This window comes from Silurus aristotelis, assembly GCF_946808225.1.
Source record: "Silurus aristotelis genome assembly, chromosome: 5".
Lineage (NCBI taxonomy): Eukaryota > Metazoa > Chordata > Actinopteri > Siluriformes > Siluridae > Silurus > Silurus aristotelis.
In genome coordinates, this window is record NC_139578.1 from 35,422,075 (window position 1) to 35,445,458 (window position 23,384).

Genomic DNA, 23,384 nt, shown 5'->3' on the forward strand with positions numbered 1-23,384 from the left:
ACCATCACACTACTGAACTCTACACTACACCATTAGATCACTACAAAACATCCACCATCACACTACTGAACTCTACACTACACCGTTAGATCACTACAAAACATCCACCATCACACTACTGAACTCTACACTACACCGCTAATCACTACAAAACATCCACCATCACACTACTGAACTCTACACTACACCGCTAATCACTGCAAAACATCCACCATCACACTACTGAACTCTACACTACACCGCTAATCACTACAAAACATCCACCATCACACTACTGAACTCTACACTACACCGTTAGATCACTACAAAACATCCACCATCACACTACTGAACTCTACACTACACCGTTAGATCACTACAAAACATCCACCATCACACTACTGAACTCTACACTACACCGCTAATCACTACAAAACATCCACCATCACACTACTGAACACTACACTACACCGCTAATCACTACAAAACATCTACCATCACACTACTGAACTCTACACTACACCGCTAATCACTACAAAACATCCACCATCACACTACTGAACTCTACACTACACCGCTAATCACTACAAAACATCCACCATCACACTACTGAACTCTACACTACACCGTTAGATCACTACAAAACATCCACCATCACACTACTGAACTCTACACTACACCGCTAATCACTACAAAACATCCACCATCACACTACTGAACTCTACACTACACCGCTAATCACTACAAAACATCCAACATCACACTACTGAACTCTACACTACACCGCTAATCACTACAAAACATCCACCATCACACTACTGAACTCTACACTACACCGTTAGATCACTACAAAACATCCACCATCACACTACTGAACTCTACACTACACCGTTAGATCACTACAGAACATCCACCATCACACTACTGAACTCTACACTACACCGCTAATCACTACAAAACATCCACCATCACACTACTGAACTCTACACTACACCGCTAATCACTACAAAACATCTACCATCACACTACTGAACTCTACACTACATTGCTAATCACTACAAAACATCCACCATCACCATCACACTACTGAACTCTACACTACACCGCTAATAACTACAAAACATCCACCATCACACTACTGAACTCTACACCACACTGTTAGATCACTACAAAACATCCACCTTCACACTACTGAACTCTACACTACACTGTTAGATCACTACAAAACATCCACCATCACACTACTGCACTCTACACTACACCGCTAATCACTACAAAACATCCACCATCACACTACTGAACTCTACACTACACCGCTAATCACTACAAAACATTCACCATCACACTACTGAACTCTACACTACACCGCTAATCACTAAAAACCATCCACCATCACACAACTGAACTCTAAACTACACCGCTAATCACTACAAAACATCCACCATCCCAGTACTGAACTCTACACTACACCGCTAATCACTACAAAACATCCACCATCACACTACTGAACTCTACACTACACCGCTAATCACTACAAAACATCCACCATCCAAATACTGAACTCTACACTACACCGCTAATCACTACAAAACATCCACCATCACACTACTGAACTCTACACTACACCGCTAATCACTACAAAACATCAACCATCACACTACTGAACTCTACACTACACCGCTAATCACTACAAAACATCCACCATCACACTACTGAACTCTACACTACACCGCTAATCACTACAAAACATCCACCATCACACTACTGAACTCTACACCACACTGTTAGATCACTACAAAACATCCACCTTCACACTACTGAACTCTACACTACACTGTTAGATCACTACAAAACATCCACCATCACACTACTGCACTCTACACTACACCGCTAATCACTACAAAACATCCACCATCACACTACTGAACTCTACACTACACCGCTAATCACTACAAAACATTCACCATCACACTACTGAACTCTACACTACACCGCTAATCACTAAAAACCATCCACCATCACACAACTGAACTCTAAACTACACCGCTAATCACTACAAAACATCCACCATCCCAGGACTGAACTCTACACTACACCGCTAATCACTACAAAACATCCACCATCACACTACTGAACTCTACACTACACCGCTAATCACTACAAAACATCCACTAAGCAAATACTGAACTCTACACTACACCGCTAATCACTACAAAACATCCACCATCACACTACTGAACTCTACACTACACCGCTAATCACTACAAAACATCAACCATCACACTACTGAACTCTACACTACACCGCTAATCACTACAAAACATCAACCATCACACTACTGAACTCTACACTACACCGCTAATCACTACAAAACATCCACCATCACACTACTGAACTCTACACTACACCGCTAATCACTACAAAACATCCAACATCACACTACTGAACTCTACACTACACCGCTAATCACTACAAAACATCCACCATCACACTACTGAACTCTACACTACACCGTTAGATCACTACAAAACATCCACCATCACACTACTGAACTCTACACTACACCGTTAGATCACTACAAAACATCCACAATCACACCACTGAACTCTACACTACACCGCTAATCACTACAAAACATCCACCATCACACTACTGAACTCTACACTACACCGCTAATCACTACAAAACATCCACCATCACACTACTGAACTCTACACTACACCGCTAATCACTACAAAACATCCACAATCACACTACTGAACTCTACACTACACCGTTAGATCACTACAAAACATCCACAATCACACCACTGAACTCTACACTACACCACTAATCACTACAAAACATCCACCATCACACTACTGAACTCTACACTACACCGCTAATCACTACAAAACATCCACCATCACACTACTGAACTCTACACTACACCGCTAATCACTACAAAACATCCAACATCACACTACTGAACTCTACACTACACCGCTAATCACTACAAAACATCCACCATCACACTACTGAACTCTACACTACACCGTTAGATCACTACAAAACATCCACAATCACACCACTGAACTCTACACTACACCACTAATCACTACAAAACATCTACCATCACACTACTGAACTCTACACTACACCGCTAATCACTACAAAACATCCACAATCACACTACTGAACTCTACACTACACCCCTAATCACTACAAAACATCTACCATCACACTACTGAACTCTACACTACACCGTTAGATCACTACAAAACATCCACCATCACACTACTGAACTCTACACTACACTGTTAGATCACTACAAAACATCCACCATCACACTACTGAACTCTACACTACACCGCTAATCACTACAAAACATCCACCATCACACTACTGAACTCTACACTACACCGCTAATCACTACAAAACATCCACCATCACACTACTGAACTCTACACTACACCGCTAATCACTATAAAACATTCACCATCACACTACTGAACTCTACACTACACCGCTAATCACTACAAAACATTCACCATCACACTACTGAACTCTACACTACACCGCTAATCACTAAAAACCATCCACCATCACACAACTGAACTCTAAACTACACCGCTAATCACTACAAAACATCCACCATCCCAGTACTGAACTCTACACTACACCGCTAATCACTACAAAACATCCACCATCACACTACTGAACTCTACACTACACCGCTAATCACTACAAAACATCCACCATCACCATCACACTACTGAACTCTACACTACACCGCTAATCACTACAAAACATCCACCATCACCATCACACTACTGAACTCTACACTACACCGCTAAATCACTATAAAACATCCACCATCACCATCACACTACTGAACTCTACACTACACCGCTAATCACTACAAAACATCCACCATCACACTACTGAACTCTACACTACACTGTTAGATCACTACAAAACATCCACCATCACACTACTGAACTCTACACTACACCGCTAATCACTACAAAACATCCAACATCACACTACTGAACTCTACACTACACCGCTTATCACTACAAAACATCCACCATCACACTACTGAACTCTACACTACACTGTTAGATCACTACAAAACATCCACCATCACACTACTGAACTCTACACTACACCGCTAATCACTACAAAACATCCACCATCACACTACTGAACTCTACCCTACACCGCTAATCACTACAAAACATCCACCATCACACTACTGAACTCTACCCTACACCGCTAATCACTACAAAACATCCACCATCACACTACTGAACTCTACACTACACCGCTAATCACTACAAAACATCCACCATCACACTACTGAACTCTACACTACACTGTTAGATCACTACAAAACATCCACCATCACACTACTAAACTCTACACTACACTGTTAGATCACTACAAAACATCCACCATCACACTACTGAACTCTACACTACACTGTTAGATCACTACAAAACATCCACCATCACACTACTAAACTCTACACTACACTGTTAGATCACTACAAAACATCCACCATCACACTACTAAACTCTACACTACACTGTTAGATCACTACAAAACATCCACCATCACACTACTGAACTCTACACTACACCGCTAATCGCTACAAAACATCCACCATCACACTACTGAACTCTACACTACACCGCTAATCACTACAAAACATCCACCATCACACTACTGAACTGTACCCTACACCGCTTATCACTACAAAACATCCACCATCACACTACTGAACTCTACACTACACCGCTAATCACTACAAAACATCCACCATCACACTACTGAACTCTACACTACACCGCTAATCACTACAAAACATCCAGCTTCACCATCACACTACTGAACTCTACACTACACCGCTAATCACTACAAAACATCCACCATCACACTACTGAACTCTACACTACACCGCTAATCACTACAAAACATCCAGCTTCACCATCACACTACTGAACTCTACACTACACCGCTAATCACTACAAAACATCCACCATCACACTACTGAACTCTACACTACACCGCTAATCACTACAAAACATCCACCATCACCATCACACTACTGAACTCTACACTACACCGCTAATCACTACAAAACATCCACCATCACCATCACACTACTGAACTCTACACTACACCGCTAAATCACTATAAAACATCCACCATCACCATCACACTACTGAACTCTACACTACACCGCTAATCACTACAAAACATCCACCATCACACTACTAAACTCTACACTACACTGTTAGATCACTACAAAACATCCACCATCACACTACTGAACTCTACACTACACCGCTAATCACTACAAAACATCCACCATCACACTACTGAACTCTACACTACACCGCTAATCACTACAAAACATCCACCATCACACTACTGAACTCTACACTACACCGCTAATCACTACAAAACATCCACCATCACACTACTGAACTCTACACTACACCGCTAATCACTACAAAACATCCACCATCACACTACTGAACTCTACACTACACCGCTTATCACTACAAAACATCCACCATCACACTACTGAACTCTACACTACACCGCTAATCACTACAAAACATCCACCATCACACTACTGAACTCTACACTACACCGCTAATCACTACAAAACATCCACCATCACAGTACTGAACTCTACACTACACCGCTTATCACTACAAAACATCCACCATCACACTACTGAACTCTACACTACACCGCTAATCACTACAAAACATCCACAATCACACCACTGAACTCTACACTACACCGCTAATCACTACAAAACATCCACCATCACACTACTGAACTCTACACTACACCGCTAATCACTACAAAACATCCACCATCACACTACTGAACTCTACACTACACCGCTAATCACTACAAAACATCCACCATCACATTACTGAACTCTACACTACACCGCTAATCACTACAAAACATCCACCATCACACTACTGAACTCTACACTACACCGCTAATCACTACAAAACATCCACCATCCAAATACTGAACTCTACCCTACACCACTAATCACTACAAAACATCCACCATCACACTACTGAACTCTACACTACACCGCTAATCACTACAAAACATCCACCATCCAAATACTGAACTCTACACTACACCACTAATCACTACAAAACATCCACCATCACACTACTGAACTCTACACTACACCGCTAATCACTACAAAACATCCACCATCACACTACTGAACTCTACACTACACCGCTAATCACTACAAAACATCCACCATCACATTACTGAACTCTACACTACACCACTAATCACTACAAAACATCCACCATCACATTACTGAACTCTACACTACACCACTAATCACTACAAAACATCCACCATCACACTACTGAACTCTACACTACACCGCTAATCACTACAAAACATCCACCATCACACTACTGAACTCTACACTACACCGCTAATCACTACAAAACATCCACCATCACACTACTGAACTCTACACTACACCGCTTATCACTACAAAACATCCGCCATCACACTACTGAACTCTACACTACACCGCTTATCACTACAAAACATCCGCCATCACACTACTGAACTCTACACTACACCGCTAATCACTACAAAACATCCACCATCACACTACTGAACTCTACACTACACCGCTAATCACTACAAAACATCCACCATCACACTACTGAACTCTACACTACACCGCTAATCACTACAAAACATCCACCATCACACTACTGAACTCTACACTACACCGCTAATCACTACAAAACATCCACCATCACACTACTGAACTCTACACTACACCGCTAATCACTACAAAACATCCACCATCACACTACTGAACTCTACACTACACCGCTAATCACTACAAAACATCCACCATCACACTACTGAACTCTACACTACACCGCTAATCACTACAAAACATCCACCATCACACTACTGAACTCTACACTACACCGCTAATCACTACAAAACATCCACCATCACACTACTGAACTCTACACTACACCGCTAAATCACTACAAAACATCCACCATCACACTACTGAACTCTACACTACACCGCTAATCACTACAAAACATTCACCATCACACTACTGAACTCTACACTACACCGCTAATCACTACAAAACATCCACCATCACCATCACACTACTGAACTCTACACTACACCGCTAATCACTACACAACACAATACCAAACACTGTATATAACCTCTGTACTATACATGTACATACTACATATTTTTCTATTACTCATTACATCTGCACTATTTTATCTGTATGTATCTTTATATCATTACTGTACATTCTGCCCAACATTTCATTCATTTGTGTATATAACCTGTGTGTATATTTATATATAGTAGACTGTTTATTCGACTTGTTAATTACTCTTCAATGCCACAGCCTTAAGAACTATTCCTGTACTTCCTAATGATGTCCACACGCACCTGCACTGTTACTGCCTTATATTTATTCACTGTACATATGCTTCATATTTATATATATATATAGTCGACTGGTTATTTAGCTGCTAATCCTAAAATGCCATATTTTAACCTTCACTTCTGCACATTCCTCTTCAATGCCATAGCCTTAAGAACCATTTCTGTACTCTAAATTGATGTCCACACGTCTCTGCACTGTTACTGACTTTATATTTATTCACTTTATATATGTTTACATATTTATCACTTGCTGTAAATATGCTAGATGTTTATCTGCACTTTTGCATGACTGCTACATTTTGCACTTCTGGTAGATGCCAAACTGCATTTCATTGCTGTACCTGTACAATGCAATAACAATAAAGATCTATCTATCTATCTATCTATCTATCTATCTATCTATCTATCTATCTATCTATCTATCTATCTATCTATCTATCTATCTATCTATCTATCTATCTATCTATCTATCTATCTATCTATCTATCTATCTATCTATCTATCTATCTATCTATCTATCTATCTATCTATCTATCTATCTATCTATCTATCTATCTATCTATCTATCTATCTATCATTCCAGCACCTCGTTGCCAGAACAGAAAAGAGATCATGAGAAGAAAATCGTTTGATCATGATGGAGCGTAAACAAAACAGACGTTTTTAAGGTGAACAAAATAGCTGTGTTTGTGATGTTATTTAGATCCTGATAGAAACTGACAAATAATGAAATAAGTATCCTGTCATTTTCATTTCAAATCTGAGCTCAGTCTCAGCACACTGTACACCCTTGGGGACTGGAACCATTCAGGTTCTCTCAGCCCTTTTCTGTTTCATTTGTTGTGTGTGTATCTTTTTAGATTACATTTAAAACGCCCAACTCTGAATTAAAGGCAATGATAAAAATCTGAAGAACAATAATAAGCCTCTTTACATAATGTGGCGAGGGATACAGAATACATGAGTGATTAGTAAATAAACATTATAAATTCATTACTCTGATTCTCAGCCTGTTGTTTAAGGTAAAAAAAAAAAAAAAAAAAAAACTATTCCAGAAAAGTTGGGTATAAAAGTTTACACTGTGTAAAATGTAAATAAAAACAGAATGCAATTATGTGCAAATCTCATGAATCCATATTTCCCCCAAAAATCTACGGTTTTAACTAAGAATATAAACTATTTTAGGGAAAAAATAAATAATTTTTATGGCTACAAGTTTCAGGGACAATTTTTATCACTGGGTATTATTACGTTTTCTGTCCATATACATCTGGGAACTGTGGAGAGCAGTTGCTGAAGTTTTGGGAGAGGAATGTTGTCCTGTATGTGTCTGATACAGGATTCAAACTGCTCAACAGCTCTGGGTTTCCTTTGTTGTATTTTTTGTTTCATGATGCACCAAATGTTTTCAAATGGTGAAAGGTCAGAAGAGGCTAGTTCAGCACCCGGACACTTTTGAGAAGTCATGCTATTGTAATAGATGCAGTATGCAGTTAGCATTGTCCTGCTCAAATATACATGTCCTTCCCTGGAAAAGACATTTTCTGGATAGAAGCATTCGTTGCTCTAAAACCTGTATATAGCGTTAAACATTAATGGAGCCTTTCTAAATGTACAAGAGTACAAGAGTATCTGTGAGAGTGAAAGGGAAAGTTTATAGGACTGTGGTGAGACCTGAGATGTTGTATAGTTTAGAGACAGTGGCATTGAGTAAAAGACAGGAGGTGGAGCTGGAGGAAGCAGAGCTGAAGATGTTGAGATGTTCGTTGGGAGTGATGAGGATGGAAAGGATTAGAAATTAGTTTATAAGGGGGACAGTGCATGTAGGACGTTATGGAGACAAGGTGAGGAAGGTGTGATTGAGATTATTTGGACATGTGCAGAGGAGGGACATGGGGTATATCAGTAGGACAATGCTGAGGAAACCAGGAAGGAGCCACCAGGAAGGAGCAAAAGAGGAAGACCAAGAAGGCGGTTTATGGATGTGGTGAGAGAAGACATGCAGGTAGCTGGGTTGAAAGAGGCAGATGTAGAGGACAGAAAGGTATGGAGAAGGATAATCTGCTTTGCTGGCCCTGACCGCCCGCCACTGCATTTTACACAATGTTCCAACTTTTTTGGAATTGGGGTTGGAATTAAAATCACATTCACATTCTACTTAAAATGATGTGTTTATTATCGTTTGTACCTTTATTATCTAGAGTGCTGTAGACGTGTGAAAATAAACCTGGCTCTGGATATTCCGGGGGTATTTCAGTGCTATTACAATGCATTTTAATCATTTTGCTGGTATTTCTTTTAACTTCAGTCCATCTATCTATCAATCTTTCTACACATTCGGGTGTCAGGACAGAGTTTTCCTCCGAGTTTCTTTACTCTCAAGGTCTCTTTTTATTCTGAAGCCTCAGGGGTTTTTGCCTCACCACTGCCCCCCACTGGCTCACTCAGTAAACCTTATACAGACTCATTAATAAGGTTAAATGTATATATGGATTTCACAAATTTCTTTAAATCTGATTTAGTGTTCACTCTTCACTTCAAAAGTTCAGAACATCACTGTCTCATCAGTCCATACAAAGAGGACAGCATGGGACAAACTTCATAAGCATGTCATGAGGATTCTCCACATGCTGTTTGTGTACCTGTACAGGCAGGTCTACACCCTAATCTACACAAGACATCACCTACACATTACATGAGCTTTATTGTCCTGCTGTGCTTTTATAATAAGAGGACTTATACGATAGTAAATCATTCATTGCTGTTTGTTAGGAGATAAACAAGAAACAGATGATGTTTATTCAGGAATCACATGAACTCCATCTGAATGATTTAAACAATGACGAAACGGACTTGGGTTAGTAAAACTCCTCCCACACGTACGACTCGTCTGCACGATGAGTACGCTGGTGTTGCTGAAGGTGAGATTGTTGAATGAAGTTCTTTCCACACTGTGTGCAATGGTAGGGCTTCTCCCCGGTGTGGATGCGGTGATGTTGCTGGAGAGCAGTTTGCTGTTTAAAACTCTTCCCACAGTCCAGGCAGTGGTAAGGTGTCTCTCCGGTGTGGACACGTTGGTGTCTCTGGAGAGTCCCGTGTTCAGTGAACCCCCTTCCGCAGTGGGAGCACTGGTAGGGTTTCTCCCCGGTGTGGATGCGCTGATGGTGCTGGAGGGTGCTGTGGTTAGTAAAGCGTTTCCCACACAGTAAGCAGTGATAGGGTTTCTCTCCCGTGTGGATGCGTTGGTGTCGTCTAAGATTACTCTGGATAGTAAAACTGGTCCCACACTCGGAGCAGCGATACGGCTTCTCCCCCGTGTGGACGCGTTGGTGTCTCTGAAAGGTGCTCTGCTGATTGAAACTCTTCCCACACAGTAGACAGTGGTGAGTCTTCTCTCCTGTATGGATGCGCTGATGTCTCTGAAGTGTGCTGTGCTGGGTAAAACTCTTCCCACACTCTGAGCACCGATAGGACTTCTCTGCTTTAGGCTGGATTATTTCAGACATTTGTGCATGAGTGATGTTTATGCAGACAGGATCAGAAGTCTTGCTTGAGCTTGTTGCAGACATCAGGGTGCGACAGGGAATTGTTCATATCTAGAGCAGATGATCAGGATTTGAAATTAAACATGGTATTTACATGATTGGCTGAATCCTGACAATCATTATTCAATCACATTGGTCCTGAAGGATTTCCAAGCCTGTTACCCTCATTAGTGCAGCCTGCATACACACAGTGACCTGGACACTTTTCAACCCTGATATACCGTATCCTGGTATCTGCACTGGTACAACCTTTAGAATGTCTCTGGTTTATACAGCAGGGAAACAACCTTTTGAACATTGTACATGTCGCTTCTGACCTGTGTCCAATTACAGCCAGTTTACTTTCTATCTCTATGTGCTTTCAGTATCCATGACCAGAGAGAGTGGCTGAACGGGCAGAATACACACACACAACACAAACAACACACACACACACACTTAAACATCAACTGTTAATCCAGTTTTTGTTTAGAGATTTAAGAGATTTTCTCCACATCCTCAATTATCAGGCTTCTAGTGTCCCCAAAAACTGGCAGAACCTCCAAACCTGGTTTCCTCCAATTTTCTCCTTCACTTAATTCCCTCTACACATGTAGAACTTTGCCCAGTCCTGGTGGCCATGGAGCGTTCTATCTGTGTAGAGAAAGACAACGATCATTCCTTTTTTGTTTTCTTATACGTATCTTCCTATAATTTAGACAAATGTTCATCTTCTTCCAGAACTGAACTTGTAGATGTTTTCCAGCAGGCTTATCTGGTATTTCTGCTCTGGATTGTGTCCACTGGTTTAAATCCTCTATATGTATATTTGTTAAGGTCTCTCAACTGTATTCTTTAAAGATAATACTTCTACCTACTTCAGAGTGTTCTTGACTTGGAAAGATGTTGTGACTTAAATGTTCTTCACCGAGGGAACAATTCTGTGATCTTCCAGGTCTTTCAGTGTTGCTGAGCTCACCAGTGCAACACCATAAGAATGTAGAGAATGTTGATTGGACATACTAAATGTCCTGCTCTTGCTCAGATTCTCAGATTCATGATGATCCTTCACTTGCATTGACTTTCTTCATACCTCAGAAAGATTACACAGACACCAAATGCAAATGTAATACCTGGAATCAACTCTCCTGAAATCAAGTTTGGGGCATTGTACAAATACTTATGGGCCTGACTCTGTGTTGTGTGTGGTTTGTGGGTTGTATGTTGTGTGTGTGTGTGTGTGTGTGTGTTGTGTGTGTCTACACGCCATTTAAACAGAAATCTCGGATTAATTTCCTCCAGGTTTGATGGAACACTACAGATCTGCTGATAGACTTTGGGTAAAACTGGATACTGTGTTTTGTAGAAACATCTTGGAGAATAGAGATGTGATGAATCTCTCAGGTCCAGCATAATGTTCATCACATCAGCACACAAGGTCATTATTATAATCTGCAACCAGGCATTCATAATGAACACTTTCTATAAACACCACAGTCTGCTGAAGACCGAGCCCTAATCGGCTCCTAGACTACATCTAGTGCACTAAATAGGGTGCAGGTTATATTAGTATTAGATCATGTGCTAATCAGAAAATCCAGCTGAACTCACCATGACAGCGTGGACCTGCATCTGCTCAACACATAATGCAGCTTTTCTTCTCCTCCATCTTTCACATGGAGGTGTTTGGTGATATGGTTTATCAGCGCCACTTGCTGGCTGCAGTAATGTATTGTAGATCTGACAACCTGAGCGCCACCTGCTGGCTGCAGTGATGTACTGTAGATCTGACTGAACCTGAGCGCCATCTGCTGGCTGCAGTGATGTACTGTAGATCTGACAACCTGAGCGCCACCTGCTGGCTGCAGTGATGTACTGTAGATCTGACTGAACCCGAGCGCCACCTGCTGGCTGCAGTGATGTACTGTAGATCTGACTGAACCTGAGCGCCATCTGCAGGCTGCAGTGATGTACTGTAGATCTGACTGAACCCGAGCGCCATCTGCTGGCTGCAGTGATGTACTATAGATCTGACTGAACCTGAGCGCCATCTGCTGGCTGCAGTGATGTACTGTAGATCTGACTAAAAATGAGCAGATTTTTTCTAATAAAATAAAAATTCTGTCCATTGACGTTTACTCCTCCTAATCCTGAAATACACGTAAATATTTATACATAAAACATAACTATTAAAACTACTTCAGACACCTGACCTTGGCTTTGTTGGTATCAATTCTGTATAAATTCTTTTTTTAAAATCACTCAATGAACAACCTGAAAACAGACTGTTAATGAAGGGATTAGAATAAAATATGGTTTATTATATTTACTTACTGTTTATTTGTATAATTATCGAGTGCAGGAAGATGCTACAAATAGAAATGATCATTTTTAACAATAATAACTATCAGAGTGAGAGCATGGATATAAAGCTGTACTACTGACAGAGTTCAGGAGGTCCTTCAAGCTCATAACCCCAGATCATAGTACTTTCACCACAGGCTTGTACTGTGTGCACCAGGCATGATAGGTATTCATCTTCCCTGATGCACCCATCACCCTGGAACAGTGCAAATCTGAACTCACCAGAACAAAAGCTTTATCCATTTCTTAATTCACAGATAAGTGGTTTAGTCCCATATCCCTTCAGTTCTCCTCACAATGTTATGTGAAAATTATCTTTACTATTAAACATATTAAACTTCTCCACCAAAGGAGACCTTTCCACATGGATGTGTGAAAAATGAGGAGCTCCTCACTGCAGTCAGTATCCAATCTGCTGATCTACATCCGGGTGGGGACTTTCTCCTAAGCAGCATGTGTATATTTAGGGGAAAGACAATATTCCTCAATTTCTTTTTTCTTGTTCTCAGAATTCCATCAAAGACAGAAACATGTCTCCTCCTACATCCCATAATCTCTGGACACAAAACACACACGCAAAATCTTTCATTCCAGTCTTTAAATACATCTTACATCTGCCAAACAAAATGTTGGAATATTACATCATCATGTTATAGCTAACTCCCAGATCAGCAAGGTCAAAAGGTCGTGTCCAAGGTAACTACTCACGCAGCTAAAGCAGTTTTACACAAGCAGTAGTAAGTGCTAATAAACACACTGGGTCCCTATTAGCATTCACAATTACTGAGTTAGTCAGTTCTGATGCTCTCTCACACACACACACACACACACACAGAGTGACATGGTGTTTAATCTCCCTCCGAAGACTCCTCGGCCTCCTCTAACCACTGGATAAACTTCAGCAGCTGCACACAAAGATTAGTCTTAATTACAACCAGAATTCAAAAAAAGTTAAGATGCAGTGTGAAACATAAAAACAGGATGTAATGATTTGTAAATCTCATAAACCCATATTTTATTCCCAATAGAACACAATATATATCATGTGCAAACTAAAGAAACGTACTATTTTAAGGGTAGAAATAAGGTCGTTTTGAATTTGATGGCAGCAGAACACCTCAAATAAGTGCAAACATGTTTCCCACTGTGTAGCATCCCTTCTGCTTTTAACATCAGCCCTGTACACTGACCAGAGACGTGCTGCAGACAGCAAATTAAAATTGACCTTATTTTTCCTTAAAATAGTACATTTCCTCAGCTTCAACATTTAATGTTTTGTATGTTCTTCTGTGAATAAAATATGGGGTTATGAGATTTGCTAAACATTGCAATCTGTTTTATTTACATTTTATGCAGTGTCCATAGCATTAAGTGTAAAGAGTAAAGCATAAAGGGTTAAGGGGTAAAGCGTAATAAATACAACGTAAGGCTTAAAAAAATAAGACGTATAGTGTTAAGGGCAGAGCGTGAAGTGTAAAGCATACACTGCATGGTATCAAGTGTTAACTGTACAGCATAAAGTGTACAGGGTTAAGTGTAGGGTGTAACGTGTACAATGTAAAGTGGACAGTGTTAAGTGTAAAGTGTATAATGTATAATGTAAAGTGGACAGTGTTAAGTGTAAAGTGTATAATGTAAAGTGAACAGTGTTAAGTGTAAGGTGTAAAGTGTCTAATGTAAAGTGGACAGTGTTAAATGTAAAGTGTATAATGTAAAGTGGACAGTGTTAAGTGTAAAGTGTATAATGTATAATGTAAAGTGGACAGTGTTAAGTGTAAGGTGTATAATGTAAAGTGAACAGTGTTATGTGTAAGGTGTAAAGTGTATAATGTAACGTGGACAGTGTTAAATGTAAAGGGTATAATGTAAAGTGGACAGTGTTAAGTGTAAAGTGTATAATGTAAAGTGGACAGTGTTGAGTGTAAGGTGTATAATGTATAATGTAAAGTGGACAGTGTTAAGTGTAAGGTGTATAATGTAGAGTGAACAGTGTTATGTGTAAGGTGTAAAGTGTATAATGTAACGTGGACAGTGTTAAATGTAAAGTGTATAATGTAAAGTGGACAGTGTTAAGTGTAAGGTGTATAATGTAAAGTGAACAGTGTTAAGTTTAAGGTGTAAAGTGTATAATGTAACGTGGACAGTGTTAAATGTAAAGGGTATAATGTAAAGTGGACAGTGTTAAGTGTAAAGTGTATAATGTAAAGTGAACAGTGTTAAGTGTAAGGTGTAAAGTGTATAATGTAACGTGGACAGTGTTAAATGTAAAGGGTATAATGTAAAGTGGACAGTGTTGAGTGTAAAGTGTATAATGTATAATGTAAAGTGTTAAGTGTTAAGTGTAAGGTGTATAATGTAAAGTGAACAGTGTTATGTGTAAGGTGTAAAGTGTATAATGTAACGTGGACAGTGTTAAATGTAAAGTGGACAGTGTTAAATGTAAAGTGGACAGTGTTAAGTGTAAAGTGTATAATGTATAATGTAAAGTGGACAGTGTTAAGTGTAAGGTGTAAAGTGTATAATGTAACGTGGACAGTGTTAAATGTAAAGTGTATAATGTAAAGTGGACAGTGTTAAGTGTAAAGTGTATAATGTAAAGTGAACAGTGTTAAGTTTAAGGTGTAAAGTGTATAATGTAACGTGGACAGTGTTAAATGTAAAGGGTATAATGTAAAGTGGACAGTGTTAAGTGTAAAGTGTATAATGTAAAGTGAACAGTGTTAAGTGTAAGGTGTAAAGTGTATAATGTAACGTGGACAGTGTTAAATGTAAAGGGTATAATGTAAAGTGGACAGTGTTGAGTGTAAAGTGTATAATGTATAATGTAAAGTGTTAAGTGTTAAGTGTAAGGTGTATAATGTAAAGTGAACAGTGTTATGTGTAAGGTGTAAAGTGTATAATGTAACGTGGACAGTGTTAAATGTAAAGGGTATAATGTAAAGTGGACAGTGTTAAGTGTAAAGTGTATAATGTAAAGTGAACAGTGTTAAGTGTAAGGTGTAAAGTGTATAATGTAACGTGGACAGTGTTAAATGTAAAGGGTATAATGTAAAGTGGACAGTGTTGAGTGTAAAGTGTATAATGTATAATGTAAAGTGTTAAGTGTTAAGTGTAAGGTGTATAATGTAAAGTGAACAGTGTTATGTGTAAGGTGTAAAGTGTATAATGTATAATGTAAAGTGGACAGTGTTAAGTGTAAGGTGTAAAGTGTATAATGTATAATGTAAAGTGTTAAGTGTTAAGTGTAAGGTGTATAATGTAGAGTGAACAGTGTTATGTGTAAGGTGTAAAGTGTATAATGTAACGTGGACAGTGTTAAATGTAAAGTGTATAATGTAAAGTGGACAGTGTTAAGTGTAAAGTGTATAATGTATAATGTAACGTGGACAGTGTTAAATGTAAAGTGTATAATGTAAAGTGGACAGTGTTAAGTGTAAAGTGTATAATGTATAATGTAACGTGGACAGTGTTAAATGTAAAGGGTATAATGTAAAGTGGACAGTGTTAAGTGTAAGGTGTAAAGTGTATAATGTAACGTGGACAGTGTTAAATGTAAAGGGTATAATGTAAAGTGGACAGTGTTAAGTGTAAAGTGTATAATGTAAAGTGAACAGTGTTAAGTGTAAGGTGTAAAGTGTATAATGTAACGTGGACAGTGTTAAATGTAAAGGGTATAATGTAAAGTGGACAGTGTTAAGTGTAAAGTGTATAATGTAAAGTGAACAGTGTTAAGTGTAAGGTGTAAAGTGTATAATGTAACGTGGACAGTGTTGAGTGTAAAGTGTATAATGTAAAGTGTTAAGTGTTAAGTGTAAGGTGTATAATGTAAAGTGAACAGTGTTATGTGTAAGGTGTAAAGTGTATAATGTATAATGTAAAGTGGACAGTGTTAAGTGTAAGGTGTAAAGTGTATAATGTATAATGTAAAGTGTTAAGTGTTAAGTGTAAGGTGTATAATGTAGAGTGAACAGTGTTATGTGTAAGGTGTAAAGTGTATAATGTAACGTGGACAGTGTTAAATGTAAAGTGTATAATGTAAAGTGGACAGTGTTAAGTGTAAAGTGTATAATGTATAATGTAACGTGGACAGTGTTAAATGTAAAGGGTATAATGTAAAGTGGACAGTGTTGAGTGTAAAGTGTATAATGTATAATGTAAAGTGTTAAGTGTTAAGTGTAAGGTGTATAATGTAAAGTGAACAGTGTTAAGTGTAAGGTGTAAAGTGTATAATGTAACGTGGACAGTGTTAAATGTAAAGGGTATAATGTAAAGTGGACAGTGTTGAGTGTAAAGTGTATAATGTATAATGTAAAGTGTTAAGTGTTAAGTGTAAGGTGTATAATGTAAAGTGAACAGTGTTAAGTGTAAGGTGTAAAGTGTATAATGTAACGTGGACAGTGTTAAATGTAAAGGGTATAATGTAAAGTGGACAGTGTTGAGTGTAAAGTGTATAATGTATAATGTAAAGTGTTAAGTGTTAAGTGTAAGGTGTATAATGTAAAGTGAACAGTGTTAAGTGTAAGGTGTAAAGTGTATAATGTAACGTGGACAGTGTTAAATGTAAAGGGTATAATGTAAAGTGGACAGTGTTAAGTGTAAAGTGTATAATGTAAAGTGAACAGTGTTAAGTGTAAGGTGTAAAGTGTATAATGTAACGTGGACAGTGTTAAATGTAAAGGGTATAATGTAAAGTGGACAGTGTTGAGTGTAAAGTGTATAATGTATAATGTAAAGTGTTAAGTGTTAAGTGTAAGGTGTATAATGTAAAGTGAACAGTGTTATGTGTAAGGTGTAAAGTGTATAATGTAACGTGGACAGTGTTAAATGTAAAGGGTATAATGTAAAGTGGACAGTGTTAAGTGTAAAGTGTATAATGTAAAGTGAACAGTGTTAAGTGTAAGGTGTAAAGTGTATAATGTAACGTGGACAGTGTTAAATGTAAAGGGTATAATGTAAAGTGGACAGTGTTGAGTGTAAAGTGTATAATGTATAATGTAAAGTGTTAAGTGTTAAGTGTAAGGTGTATAATGTAAAGTGAACAGTGTTATGTGTAAGGTGTAAAGTGTATAATGTATAATGTAAAGTGGACAGTGTTAAGTGTAAGGTGTAAAGTGTATAATGTATAATGTAAAGTGTTAAGTGTTAAGTGTAAGGTGTATAATGTAAAGTGAACAGTGTTATGTGTAAGGTGTAAAGTGTATAATGTATAATGTAAAGTGGACAGTGTTAAGTGTAAGGTGTAAAGTGTATAATGTATAATGTAAAGTGTTAAGTGTTAAGTGTAAGGTGTATAATGTAAAGTGAACAGTGTTATGTGTAAGGTGTAAAGTGTATAATGTAACGTGGACAGTGTTAAATGTAAAGGGTATAATGTAAAGTGGACAGTGTTAAGTGTAAAGTGTATAATGTAAAGTGGACAGTGTTGAGTGTAAGGTGTATAATGTATAATGTAAAGTGGACAGTGTTAAGTGTAAGGTGTATAATGTAGAGTGAACAGTGTTATGTGTAAGGTGTAAAGTGTATAATGTAACGTGGACAGTGTTAAATGTAAAGTGTATAATGTAAAGTGGACAGTGTTAAGTGTAAGGTGTATAATGTAAAGTGAACAGTGTTAAGTGTAAGGTGTATAATGTAGAGTGAACAGTGTTATGTGTAAGGTGTAAAGTGTATAATGTAACGTGGACAGTGTTAAGTGTAAGGTGTATAATGTAAAGTGAACAGTGTTAAGTGTAAGGTGTATAATGTAGAGTGAACAGTGTTATGTGTAAGGTGTAAAGTGTATAATGTAACGTGGACAGTGTTAAATGTAAAGTGTATAATGTAAAGTGGACAGTGTTAAGTGTAAAGTGTATAATGTATAATGTAACGTGGACAGTGTTAAATGTAAAGGGTATAATGTAAAGTGGACAGTGTTAAATGTAAAGTGTATAATGTAAAGTGAACAGTGTTATGTGTAAGGTGTAAAGTGTATAATGTAACGTGGACAGTGTTAAATGTAAAGGGTATAATGTAAAGTGGACAGTGTTAAGTGTAAAGGGTATAATGTAAAGTGGACAGTGTTAAGTGTAAAGGGAATAATGTAAAGTGGACAGTGTTAAGTGTAAGGTGTAAAGTGTATAATGTAGAGTGAACAGTGTTATGTGTAAGGTGTAAAGTGTATAATGTAACGTGGACAGTGTTAAATGTAAAGGGTATAATGTAAAGTGGACAGTGTTAAGTGTAAGGTGTAAAGTGTATAATGTAAAGTGAACAGTGTTATGTGTAAGGTCTAAAGTGTATAATGTAACGTGGACAGTGTTAAATGTAAGGTGTAAAGTTATAATGTAAAGTGGACAGTGTTAAGTGTAAGGTGTAAAGTGTATAATGTAGAGTGAACAGTGTTATGTGTAAGGTGTAAAGTGTATAATGTAACGTGGACAGTGTTAAATGTAAAGGGTATAATGTAAAGTGGACAGTGTTAAGTGTAAAGTGTATAATGTATAATGTAACGTGGACAGTGTTAAATGTAAAGGGTATAATGTAAAGTGGACAGTGTTAAGTGTAAGGTGTAAAGTGTATAATGTAACGTGGACAGTGTTAAATGTAAAGGGTATAATGTAAAGTGGACAGTGTTAAGTGTAAAGTGTATAATGTAAAGTGAACAGTGTTAAGTTTAAGGTGTAAAGTGTATAATGTAACGTGGACAGTGTTAAATGTAAAGGGTATAATGTAAAGTGGACAGTGTTAAGTGTAAAGTGTATAATGTAAAGTGAACAGTGTTAAGTGTAAGGTGTAAAGTGTATAATGTAACGTGGACAGTGTTAAATGTAAAGGGTATAATGTAAAGTGGACAGTGTTGAGTGTAAAGTGTATAATGTATAATGTAAAGTGTTAAGTGTTAAGTGTAAGGTGTATAATGTAAAGTGAACAGTGTTATGTGTAAGGTGTAAAGTGTATAATGTAACGTGGACAGTGTTAAATGTAAAGGGTATAATGTAAAGTGGACAGTGTTAAGTGTAAAGGGTATAATGTAAAGTGGACAGTGTTAAGTGTAAAGGGAATAATGTAAAGTGGACAGTGTTAAGTGTAAGGTGTAAAGTGTATAATGTAGAGTGAACAGTGTTATGTGTAAGGTGTAAAGTGTATAATGTAACGTGGACAGTGTTAAATGTAAAGGGTATAATGTAAAGTGGACAGTGTTAAGTGTAAGGTGTAAAGTGTATAATGTAAAGTGAACAGTGTTATGTGTAAGGTCTAAAGTGTATAATGTAACGTGGACAGTGTTAAATGTAAGGTGTAAAGTTATAATGTAAAGTGGACAGTGTTAAGTGTAAGGTGTAAAGTGTATAATGTAGAGTGAACAGTGTTATGTGTAAGGTGTAAAGTGTATAATGTAACGTGGACAGTGTTAAATGTAAAGGGTATAATGTAAAGTGGACAGTGTTATGTGTAAGGTCTAAAGTGTATAATGTAACGTGGACAGTGTTAAATGTAAGGTGTAAAGTTATAATGTGAAGTGGACAGTGTTAAGTGTAAGGTGTAAAGTGTATAATGTAACGTGGACAGTGTTAAATGTAAAGGGTATAATGTAAAGTGGACAGTGTTAAGTGTAAAGGGTATAATGTAAAGTGAACAGTGTTATGTGTAAGGTCTAAAGTGTATAATGTAACGTGGACAGTGTTAAATGTAAAGGGTATAATGTAAAGTGGACAGTGTTAAGTGTAAAGGGTATAATGTAAAGTGGACAGTGAATAATGTAATGTGTATAATGTAAAGTGGACCGTGTTAAGTGTAAGGTGTAAAGTGTATAATGTAACGTGGACAGTGTTAAATGTAAAGGGTATAATGTAAAGTGGACAGTGTTAAGTGTAAGGTGGAAAGTGTATAATGTAAAGTGAACAGTGTTATGTGTAAGGTCTAAAGTGTATAATGTAACGTGGACAGTGTTAAATGTAAGGTGTAAAGTTATATGTAAAGTGGACAGTGTTAAGTGTAAGGTGTAAAGTGTATAATGTAACGTGGACAGTGTTAAATGTAAAGGGTATAATGTAAAGTGGACAGTGTTAAGTGTAAAGGGTATAATGTAAAGTGGACAGTGTTAAGTGTAAGGTGTAAAGTGTATAATGTAAAGTGAACAGTGTTATGTGTAAGGTCTAAAGTGTATAATGTAACGTGGACAGTGTTAAATGTAAAGGGTATAATGTAAAGTGGACAGTGAATAATGTAATGTGGACAGTGTTAAGTGTAAAGTGTATAATGTAAAGTGGACCGTGTTAAGTGTAAGGTGTAAAGTGGACAGCGTTACGTATAAAGTGGACAGTGTTAAGAAAATACTTTACACCCACAAGTGTAAGGTATAAAGTGGAAAGTGTTAAGTGTAAGGTGTAAAGTGGACAGTGTTAAGTGTAAGGTGTAAAGTCTATAATGTAAAGTGGACAGTGTTAAGTATAAGGTGTAAAGTGTATAAGGTAGAGTGGACAGTGTTAAGTGTAAGGTGTAAAGTGGACAGCGTTACGTATAAAGTGGACAGTGTTAAGAAAATACCTTACACCCACAAGTGTAAGGTATAAAGTGGAAAGTGTTAAGTGTAAGGTGTAAAGTCTATAATGTAAAGTGGACAGTGTTAAGTATAAGGTGTAAAGTGTATAAGGAAGAGTGGACAGTGTTAAGTGTAAGGTGTAAAGTGTATAAGGTAGAGTGGACAGTGTTAAGTGTAAGGTGTAAAGTGGACAGTGTTACGTATATAAAGTGGACAGTGTATAATGTAAAGTGGAAAGTGTTAAGTGTAAGGTGTAAAGTGGACAGTGTTAAGTGGAAAGTGGACAGTGTTAAGTGTAAGGTGTAAAGGGTATAATGTAAAGTGGACAGTGTTAAGTGTAAGGTGTAAAGTGGAAAGTGTTAAGTGTAAGGTGTAAAGTGGAAAGTGTTAAGTATACGATGTAAAGTGTATAATGTAAAGTGGACAGTGTTAAGTGTAAGGTGTAAAGTGTATAATGTAAAGTGGACAGTGTTAAGTGTAAGGTGTAAAGTGTATAAGGTAGAGTGGACAGTGTTAAGTGTAAGGTGTAAAGTGGACAGTGTTACGTATAAAGTGTATAATGTAAAGTGGAAAGTGTTAAGTGTATAATGTAAAGTGGACAGTGTTAAGTGCAAGGTGTAAAGTGGACAGTGTTAAGTGCAAGGTGTAAAGTGGACAGTGTTAAGTATACGGTGTAAAGTCTATAGTGTAAAGTGGACAGTGTTACGTGTAAGGTGTAAAGTGTATAATGTAAAGTGGACAGTGTTAAGTATAAGGTGTAAAGTGTATAAGGTAGAGTGGACAGTGTTAAGTGTAAGGTGTAAAGTGTATAATGTAAAGTGGACAGTGTTATGTATAAAGTGGACAGTGTTAAGTGGAAAGTGTTAAGTGTAAGGTATAAAGTGGACAGTGTTAAGTGTAAGGTGTAAAGGGTATAATGTAAAGTGGACAGTGTATAGTGTAAGGTATAAAGTGGAAAGTGTTAAATGTAAGCTGTAAAGTCTATAATGTAAAGTGGACAGTGTTAAGTGTAAGGTGTAAAGTGTATAATGTAAAGTGGACAGTGTTAAGTATAAGGTGTAAAGTGTATAAGGTAGAGTGGACAGTGTTAAGTGTAAGGTGTAAAGTGGACAGTGTTACGTATAAAGTGGACAGTGTATAATGTAAAGTGGAAAGTGTTAAGTGTAAGGTGTAAAGTGGACAGTGTTAAGTGCAAGGTGTAAAGTGGACAGTGTTAAGTATACGGTGTAAAGTCTATAATGTAAAGTGGACAGTGTTACGTGTAAAGTGGACAGTGTTAAGTCTAAGGTGTAAAGTGTATAAGGTAGAGTGGACAGTGTTACGTGTAAGGTGTAAAGTGGACAGTGTTAAGTCTAAGGTGTAAAGTGTATAAGGTAGAGTGGACTGTGTCCTAGTAAGTGTCTTACCCCAGGGTTTTTGCGCAGGGTTCTGCTCCGCTCTGTCTGAGGTCCCTGAGAGAACCAGCGCATGATGGAGTCTTCATCCAGAATCTCCAACTGATAAACACTCAT

The 23,384-nt window shown here is 37.8% G+C and overlaps 2 protein-coding genes across 4 annotated transcripts in view; both read right to left on the bottom strand.

Annotated features, from left to right (window-relative positions):
* Positions 1-10,152: 10,152 nt before the first annotated feature.
* LOC310725963 (uncharacterized protein) lies at positions 10,153-13,077 on the bottom strand. Of its 3 annotated transcripts, XM_083541086.1 has the most exons (4): positions 12,603-13,077; positions 12,255-12,443; positions 11,560-11,641; positions 10,153-11,063 (listed from the first exon to the last, which is right to left on the bottom strand). In XM_083541086.1, the coding sequence occupies exon 4, from the start codon at positions 11,034-11,036 to the stop codon at positions 10,326-10,328; it is 711 nt and encodes a 236-aa protein (XP_083397212.1). In that variant the 5' UTR covers positions 11,037-11,063; positions 11,560-11,641; positions 12,255-12,443; positions 12,603-13,077; the 3' UTR covers positions 10,153-10,325. The 3 variants fall into 3 exon arrangements, with proteins under 3 accessions (XP_083397212.1, XP_083397211.1, XP_083397213.1); XM_083541085.1 differs by lacking the exon at positions 12,255-12,443 and having other exon boundaries at positions 11,560-11,645; XM_083541087.1 differs by lacking the exons at positions 11,560-11,641; positions 12,255-12,443.
* Positions 13,078-13,307: 230 nt separating this feature from the next.
* The window catches only part of eif2b5 (eukaryotic translation initiation factor 2B, subunit 5 epsilon), a 15,948-nt gene continuing 5,871 nt past the window's right edge, over positions 13,308-23,384 (bottom strand). The window contains exons 14-15 of the mRNA XM_083542366.1: positions 23,280-23,379; positions 13,308-14,260 (exon numbers count right to left, since the gene is read on the bottom strand). Of these exons, the coding sequence (XP_083398492.1) occupies positions 14,204-14,260; positions 23,280-23,379 (157 nt within the window). The 3' untranslated portion in view covers positions 13,308-14,203. The remainder of the gene's footprint in view (positions 14,261-23,279; positions 23,380-23,384) is intronic.

What these genes read in the sequence shown, in the direction of transcription:
- LOC310725963 (XM_083541087.1), bottom strand. Translation starts at nt 11,036, where the DNA reads ATGTCTGCAACAAGCTCAAGCAAGACTTCTGATCCTGTCTGCATAAAC.